The following is an 8,764-nucleotide window of genomic DNA, read 5'->3' as shown; positions in this document are numbered from 1 at the left end:
GGAGAGAGGATTGCGTCTCGCTTCCTTTTTTTTCCCCCCTTTGTATTAAAATTTCTGCACCTAATGAATTTAAGTACTAAGCTAAAAGAGTCTACCAGCCTAAAAAGAAAAAAAGAAAAAAAAAAAAAAAAAGCTTCTTCTTGGCATGAGACCAATTTATCTGGCTCAAATGGTTTAGACCAAGAATTGCCGAACCAATATCAGATGTTGTACCGATCGACACCCAATCCGATTCAGTACCAGTTCGAACCGAACAAAACCCTTAGATTTCGTTTGGTTCTGTCCTAATACCGGCCGGTATTACAATTTGGCCGTCTAGAAAAATCCTGTGAATTTTCAGAAGCAGCAAGGAAACAGCAAACTCCATTTTTAGGTAAAGTTTAAATTATAATCCGCAAGATCCTGTACAAGGACATGTCACATTGAAAGTCTAACAAGTTACATCACTACTATTCAGATACATATATATAGAGAGAGAATCCATATGATTTTACTTACATACATCCAATGATACACATATAGAGATTTATATTATTTAAATTACAAACATTCGATGTATTCAACCTTAATCCCTGTGGGTTTCTGATAGAACAATCTGAAATGATTATGTCGTGCTTGCAGTAATTGATTTTATCTGGACCCGTAGTACTTCATGAACTGCTCCTCGGTTGAGCACAGCCAGAACCTCTTCCTCATTGGCCATGGCAAGCTCACCCAAAGAAACCTCTCGGGAGCGGTGCTCATCGGGCAATCGGAAGCCATAGAACCACCTGCCCACCTTAAACCAACTCACGCACACCTGTCGATCAGATACTTCGCATCTGCGAAGGGATTCTGCTACATCTTTGGGCTGCAATGTCAAACATGAATGGGTTAACAAGAATGGCCATAATATTTAGTCTGAAGTAAAATCGGTATATCAAATTTTTAAAGGCTATATAATTAGGTCCATCATCAGACATGCAAGACATAAAAATGTATAAACATAGTTTAAAAATATTATATGGGTAACTTATGAAGCTATCTAACATAAATTGTGAGCCAATGGCTCTCTTTGTCGCATGAATCATACCACCAGGATGGGTCCACCTAGCTGTATTCTACTAATCTATCTCGTTCCAACGAGCCACACAATTGGAGGGATTTCTGGATAAAACAAAATGGAGGAATAAGTTCCTTGAAAAAGAAAAGGTCTTCATATTCTTGCACTAGAGGACATGAAATGTTTGCACAACTTAAGAGTTGAGAGCAGTTTAACTTTCACTAGCATATGACGATCCTGCACAGCACAAATCGTAGTATCATCATGGATTTAATGATTGGAAGAAACCTCTATTCCATACCATGATACTCAAGAAGACCCTTGATCAATTTACATTGTTTTTTGTAACCTTCAATACTTTATATGTTGACAGACAAGTTAATTCTCCATCACCATCCTCCTCAAATATTTTTGCATTAAGTTAATTCTCCATTTTTTTTAAGGTTGCAAATCGTAAGAAGCAAGTTAGTATTCTTTCTAAAGAAGTTGAGAACATAGGTCATTAAGCAGAGGCTGTTACATTGTTCAGGGAAAAGCTTGCAGCATGGGAATAGTGGCATCCTTGCATTGAGCCTAGATGCAAAGCTCTATAAGCTGGACAGTTCTTATTCAGATAGGCATAGCTTCATTACGACATCTATATGAAAGCTTTGACATTCATCAGACAGGGACTAAGACATTTTTTCAGAAATACCACTAAAATATTGAGAAAACAAAAAATAGCTGCAATTCTATCAATAAGCATATCAGGAGCATCACAAAATCACCAACAACGCCACAATCCTTAATCACTCAATCTGAAGATCAAGCATGTGATATCTTAGAATGAAATAGGAAAGAAAAAGGAAGACAGCATGCAAGATACATGAAGAGGATCACTTACTGGTGCTGCAAGCGAAAATATGGAATAGTGCAATCCAATCAGGTTCAGCAGCACATTCTGCTTTCTTGCAAACAGAAATAGTTGGACGTCTTCAAATCCAAGCTCCAATAAGCCCAGATCAGCAACAGCTTTCAGATAATATCCAACTTCAAGTGATTCATTTTGTGAGCACTGTTGGACAAATTTGATTACAGTGGACACAGCACTGGCTATTTGTCTGTGCTTGTTAATGTACAAAACCCTCCACTTCTACAACATGAAAACAGATATTAGAAATTTTAAGGGGTAGAACCACCCAAGGAAATAATTCACAGCACTTGTCTAAATATATCAGATGATGCAATAAGCTATTGGTTCATGCCACTTGCATGGATAACTATTTAGAAAGCAAGAGAACTGAAGCTGATGATTTAGACTTAAAGTTGACCTAGGCAATTATTTTTTGAAATATATCTGAAATGTGATACAGAAGCACTTTCTTGTGATGTCAGAATCAATTGATTCAACCGATATTAGTAAAAAGAACGCCGTGGTATCTTCACAAGTATTGCTTACAAGAAAATTTTTGAAATAAATGATACTCATTTCCTGGTTTAATTTTTTCAGAAAAAATTTGGCTGTGGCATTTCTGGCACATGCACTGATAATGATTAACAGGAACATGGATATCTTATTTTTAAGTCCCAAGCACTATTGATTTAATAACATCCACAGCTTGCATGATTATGTCACCATCCACACAATTGATATGCATGCAGAATGAAGCATTCCTATGCAGGAGAATTGTCCGATGCCCTGGAGCACAAGAAGAAGCATCAAAAGTAATACAGGAGATATGCAAGAAGAGATATATTATAGAAAGTAAATTTGGACAGAAATAAAAATTCTAATAAAATAATAATAAGAAAACACACGACGTTTAGACGGCTCCATAATCTCTCAAAGAGATGCTCAATTCTCCACACTTTCTAGCTTCTCCCTCCTGACTTAGGAGACACCAAGGAACCAGCCACTATTACTTCCACCAAGCAATTCTGAAATTAGATCACCAAAGGACACCTCATAAAACAAGATGCCTCCTGGAACAGGGCACCTCACATGTTCTCTTTTCTCTCCCAGAAAACCACCCACCGGGCTAAAACTAAGAAGACTAGAACTAGGATAAGTTCACTCATCCTTTTCCAAAACCAACTCACCACCTCAGGATCTACGATCTGCCACTCCTATTCCAAGATAGAGGAAAGGACCTCATATCTATCAAGGTTTACAAAGTAATGCGGATTGTCTCTATCCTGTACCTTCATAACACCTAATACTCAACTCAACTCAACTAAGCCATAATCCCAAACTAGATAAGATCAGCTACATGAATCTTTTTTCTCCATTTTGCTTTGTTTAGGGCCAAACCATCAAAAAGATGTAGTAATATCAAGTCATTCATTGCTATTTTATTCCGTGGTGATTATTGGACTACCTCTGCCCCTCTTTCCTTTTATATTATATCAAATCACTCGTTCGTACTGATGCATCCCTCAGCCTATATTGTACATCCAAATGATCCAAGTTGTCCTTCTCTCAGTTTGTCTGCAATTGGTGTTGCCTCTACCTTTTTACGAGTGACTTCACTTCTTCTTTTCTTGTATTACCATACATCCATCTCAAAATTCTTATTTTGGCCACACTCATCCTGCGTACCTCTACCCCTCTTTCCCTTTATATTATATCAAATCAATCATTGTACTGATGCATCCCTCAGCCTATATTGTCCTTCTCTCAGTTTGTTGGCAATTGGTATTATCTCTATCTTTTTACAAATGACTTCATTTCTTTTTTTTTTTGTATTACCATATATCCATCTCAAAATTCTCATTTCGCCGACACTCATTTTGTGCATATATAGTTTTCTAATTGTCCAACATTCTAAGCATTTAAAGCATAGCTGGCCATATCACTATCCTATAAATTTTTTTCTAACTTAGCGGATATCCTATAATCACATAATATCCCGGTTGCACTTCTCCATTTTATCCACCTGCTTTCATCCTATTGATAACATTCTCTTCGATCTTTCCTTATGAATAATCAATCCTAAATACCAAAACTGATCACTTTTAGAAATTTCATGATCCTTAATTTTCACTCCACTTTCGTCTCTATTTCTAATTTTACTAAAACTACATTTCCTATATTCCATCTTGGTCCTATTTAACCTGAAACTCATGTATTCTACTATACTCTTTCATAATTTCAACTTATGATTAACTCCAACCTTAATTTCATCCACTAAGATTATATCATCCGAAAATAAAATGCATCAAGAAATATTGTCCGAAATATGCCTAGTAAGCTCATCCATAACTACTGCAAAAAGGTAAAACCTTAGAGCAAATCCCAAGTGTGAACCTATTATGATTGGAAACTTACTAGTAGCATCGCTAGTAGTTCTCATACTAGTAACTACTCCATTATGCAAGTTCTTATACTAGTATTCAGGTTAAGTTTGTAACACCTAGTAATAACTAAAAATAAATAAACAGATTATGTGTAGAATTATCACAAACTTGGACTTAACAATGACATTCAACACTCCCCCTCATTACGAAGTCCATTCCAATGACTCCATGCAAAAGAACTTGCAACTCTTCAACTATGCAACTTCTCATCGAGCAGCTCCTCACCAACCCTTCACCTTATGCGTGCATGTTGAAATCGATGATGACTTCGCTACTCCTCAACACTGACGGTATTGCCACATCCATGAGATTCCATCAATAATCTAACCAGCGCAAATGAACATCCAATGGCCATGATTTGTAATCCTATGCTTGATACAATACTAGCACCCGTGAAAGCCAATAGCCACTCTTCCACATGCCTACAACCACAACCGACACTTGGTCGTATCACGTGCACATCCACAATCTCAAAACAATGCGATCCACTCACATTTGCATAACCTCATCGCTGTGCCCTGCATGTGTCACTTTGTTTAACCTGTGCTTTGGCATACATATGTCTTGGCTCAAACCCAAATGCATCTCTAACACACTTGCATCCACTAGCTCAACCCACCATGTGGTATAGCTCTATGTATACCATTAGCTCCCTCTAAACAAGAGACCAAACTCCAAGATTCTTGCATAATCAAGATGATAGTCGATGCTTTGGTGTATATAGCATCTTTTGACTCCTTGATCGCTTAAGCGGAATCAAAATGAACCAACTCTTTCACCTTGTCAATTACCAAGGCACCATAGGAATCATCCATTCCATACATGTCATCTTGCTTCTGATCTCCGAAGCAATTCAAAACTAGCTGGCTTGTCCACTTCATGAATAATCAAATAATTGCAAGGAATATCCATGTCTTGCATAACTTCTGTATAAGCCTCTCATATAAGGTTTCCTCAATCATGATCCCTTCAAGATTTGAAACAATATCCACTCGATTAGGCACCTCTTGCTCTAGATTTTCTTCTAGACTTGATTGATCCTTAAATTGATCGACTTCTCTAGTTGTGGGTCTCCTAAACTCAATCTAGTCTTTAACTGGTCAAGCTCCCCCTACTTTGAATCTTTATATTCGAACAAGTCTTACTCGGATCATCTATATTCTCTAGAAAGCCTGGAACTAAAGCAGACTCTTCAGGTAAATTGTGTTTGAGAGTCCTGTGATACCATGCATCGCTAAACCTTGAGCAGGTAGCCCCATGTGCTTTTTTCAACTTCTTTGCATCCTGTATAAGAAGATAATTTTGTCGATCAACCACACCATGAAGAATCCACATTACTTTGTAGGATTTTAACATCCACATTTTTCTTGCTTCCATATTATCAGGAGTGTCTGTTAGCATCTTCTCTGACTCATCTAAGATATCTAACAAACATTGCTCCCTTAATATTGTCTGACTATAGATATCAAAATTGGATAATTGGTGTTGTTCGATCTATAAAGTGAATAAGTGATGGCAGAAACAACCATCCCGCTGTTGGTGAAATTAGCTATCATGATCCCTATATCAAATCACAAATAGAGTCCACATGTTTGCACATAGCCACAACAAATTAGTGGAAACTCTAGAACCATGCTGAACTATATATATAAGGATAGCAACTTCAAGTCGTAGCTCCAAAATTGTACTCCAAACAAATCCACTTAAAGTTTCACACCGCTTGACCACATCAAACTAAACTCACTTTGATACCACGTAAAACTGTACGATCCTACATAGGAGGACTATCCGACACCCAAGATCATAAGAACAAGCACCAAAAGGATGCAAAAGATATGTGAGAAGAAATATATTATAGTGAGACAGTAAATTTGGATAGAAACAAAAAATTTATTAATAAAATAATAATAACAAACCTCATGTCTTCTAGCTGATTCCAAATCTCTCCAAGAGATGCGCAACTCTCCACGCTTTCTAGCTTATCTCTCCTAAGACCAAGAGACACCAATGCAAACCCTACTCTATGAAGTGATGCTCAAATTAGAGCACCAACAGATGCCTCACAATACAAGTTGCCTCATGGAACAAGGCACATCACATACTCTCTTTTCTCTCCCAAAAACCACCCAGCAGGCTAAAACTAAAGCATATAGAAAAATTATTATTTCTACGAAAACCAAGACTCGGATAACTTTGCTTTTCCAAAACCAACTCACCACCTCAGGAGCTAAGATCTATTTTACTCCTCCCATTCCAAGACAAAGGAAAGGGCCTGACATCTATTAAGGCTGGCAAAGTAATTTGGACTGTCTGGAGCCTATACCTTCAAAACACCTCGAAATAACTTAAAACATCCTCACGAATTGTGGTGGGGGTACACCACAAACTTCGACTTAGCCATGATGGCCAACAATGCATCCCTTGTTAAGTAATTCCTCTATAATATCAGCCAACAAAGGCTATCATGGATATCGGCTATCATTCTCAAGTTCCATATTTTCCTCTTAATCCTACTAATGTTCCAAAAATCCACTATATTCCCATTGTCCGACCCATTGATCTCTTCGAATCATGATTTAAAATAAAGAAGAAGAAAAAAAAGGACGTTAAGGTGTGATGTTCTATCCTTGTCCAATGATTCAGATATGGCACTCGCTCCAAAATCCAATTTTTTTCCAATTACAAACTCAATCTAATCTAAGAACGAAAAAAAAAAATCACATCTAACTACATGGAAAACAACTAATTCTAATATCTTCACGCAAATTCCGGCAAGAAAAACCGAATTCCACCATACGGACCTGCGGCGACGACAAGGCCTCGGCGTCACCGGAACATTCTCCTCCTCCTCCTCCTCCTCCTCCTCCTCCTCCCTCAGAGGCTCGAGGCTGGGAACCAGCGCCCAAGGCCGGCCACCTCCGCTTGTAGAGCGCGATCCAGACGAAATCCGACGAGCAGAGGCCGCGCCAGAACCTCGAACAGCTTCCCAACGAGCAAACATCTGCGGTCTTCTCTTCCCCCAAAATCAACGATACGAGACATCAAATCCAGCCATCAGAGAAGGGAACGAAGAAATCGAAGAGAGAGGAGGAGAAAGAAGGAAAGACCTCGAGATAGGATACGACGTTGAGGGCGACATCCACGGGGAGGGAATTCGAGCTCAGCTCCGATCTCGAATTCCCAGGATTCGGCACCGGCGCTGCCTCCATTCCGATCTTTCCCTCGAGATGAGAATGCCCCCTCCTCAAGTGTGATAGGGAAGGAAATGGGAACAGGTCTCGTGCAATGGTCTCGTTTAGGATGACACGTTTCGTGGGCGTATTCTTTTTTCTTTTTTTTTTTAAAGTACAACGGGGACTCACACAGGACATGCATGAGAACATCCAGAAAGATCACAAAAAATTAGATGATAGATGGCGGCAGGAGTGGACCAATACCCTCCCAAAAAGAAGGATACGAATGGTGCGTAACACTGGAAGCCACCAAATCAGCGGTACTATTCTCTTTTCGAAAAACATAAGTGGTCTGAAAGGAGGCCAGCTCTTTTATGAGTCTACAAATATTTTGAAGCAGCGGATACCAATCGGCTGGCTAGGTTCGTTCTGAATTTAGTCGATCATCGTGGTCGAATCATCTACAAGATGAACATAATCCGCACCCAGACGCAGCTTAGCATGGGTGATTTCTTTCCATGCACCTTACAGACCTACAACAATGACAGACTCGTCGAAAATGTGCCGACCCCCAATGGCAACAAATTTGGAGTCTTGATCTCTAATCACGAAGCCCACTCATCCTCCGCTTTCATCCTCAGAGATACTGCCATCCAGAGGATGGAGGCTCTAGAAAACAAAAACAGTCCTGGACGCTACTCGAGCAGAAAGGAAACTCCGGATGTCTTTGGTACCTCCAAGTAAATCCACAGTAATAGAACTAGTGACTTTAGTTGTATGAAGAAAAGCTCTGTCCACCATTGTCCTTGGGTGCACTCTTCTCCCCTCGAAGATCCAAGCATTTCTATCATATATAGTATGCTAGATAGGCACATCTGGTACTCCATTTTGCAATACCAGGCTTATGTCAGGACTCCTTCAGCTGGCTCAAAAAATCCTCAGTCGAGGCCACAACCTGCGGTGAGGCCATGACACATCTCCAAATCTGAAGTGTCCGAGAGCAACCAAAGAAGACATGACTAATGGACTCCTCCACGCCGAGGCAACCCTCGTAAGCTAAGCTGACCCGTACTCCCCTCCTCGCCAATACACCTCCTGGTCGGTAAGTATTCCATGCCATCTTCCAGATGAATAGGGCGACGCAGAGATAGTTGTGCACTGAGACGCTTGTTTTTCTCCGGAAGAAGTGAAAAAAAATAAAACAAATAAATCT

General features: G+C 39.4%; 1 protein-coding gene and 1 long non-coding RNA gene across 4 annotated transcripts; one reads left to right on the top strand and one right to left on the bottom strand.

The window, feature by feature from the left end:
• Positions 1 to 366: 366 nt before the first annotated feature.
• Positions 367 to 7,779, bottom strand: LOC113463024. Of its 3 annotated transcripts, XM_039132788.1 has the most exons (5): positions 7,486 to 7,779; positions 7,180 to 7,386; positions 1,926 to 2,174; positions 1,073 to 1,146; positions 760 to 850 (listed from the first exon to the last, which is right to left on the bottom strand). In XM_039132788.1, the coding sequence occupies exons 1-4, from the start codon at positions 7,759 to 7,761 to the stop codon at positions 1,090 to 1,092; spliced, it is 789 nt and encodes a 262-aa protein (XP_038988716.1). In that variant the 5' UTR covers positions 7,762 to 7,779; the 3' UTR covers positions 760 to 850; positions 1,073 to 1,089. The 3 variants fall into 3 exon arrangements, with proteins under 3 accessions (XP_026662253.1, XP_026662254.1, XP_038988716.1); XM_026806452.2 differs by lacking the exon at positions 1,073 to 1,146 and having other exon boundaries at positions 367 to 850; positions 7,486 to 7,671; XM_026806453.2 differs by lacking the exon at positions 1,073 to 1,146 and having other exon boundaries at positions 367 to 850; positions 1,926 to 2,171; positions 7,486 to 7,671.
• Positions 7,245 to 8,090, top strand: LOC120112856. Its single transcript, XR_005514480.1, has 2 exons — positions 7,245 to 7,384; positions 7,484 to 8,090. It is a non-coding gene; the product is annotated as an uncharacterized LOC120112856 (long non-coding RNA).
• The last annotated feature ends 674 nt before the right edge of the window (positions 8,091 to 8,764 follow it).

Source organism: Phoenix dactylifera, chromosome 13 (assembly GCF_009389715.1).
Source record: "Phoenix dactylifera cultivar Barhee BC4 chromosome 13, palm_55x_up_171113_PBpolish2nd_filt_p, whole genome shotgun sequence".
Classification (NCBI taxonomy): domain Eukaryota; kingdom Viridiplantae; phylum Streptophyta; class Magnoliopsida; order Arecales; family Arecaceae; genus Phoenix; species Phoenix dactylifera.
This window is presented reverse-complemented; position numbering and strand designations above follow the sequence as displayed.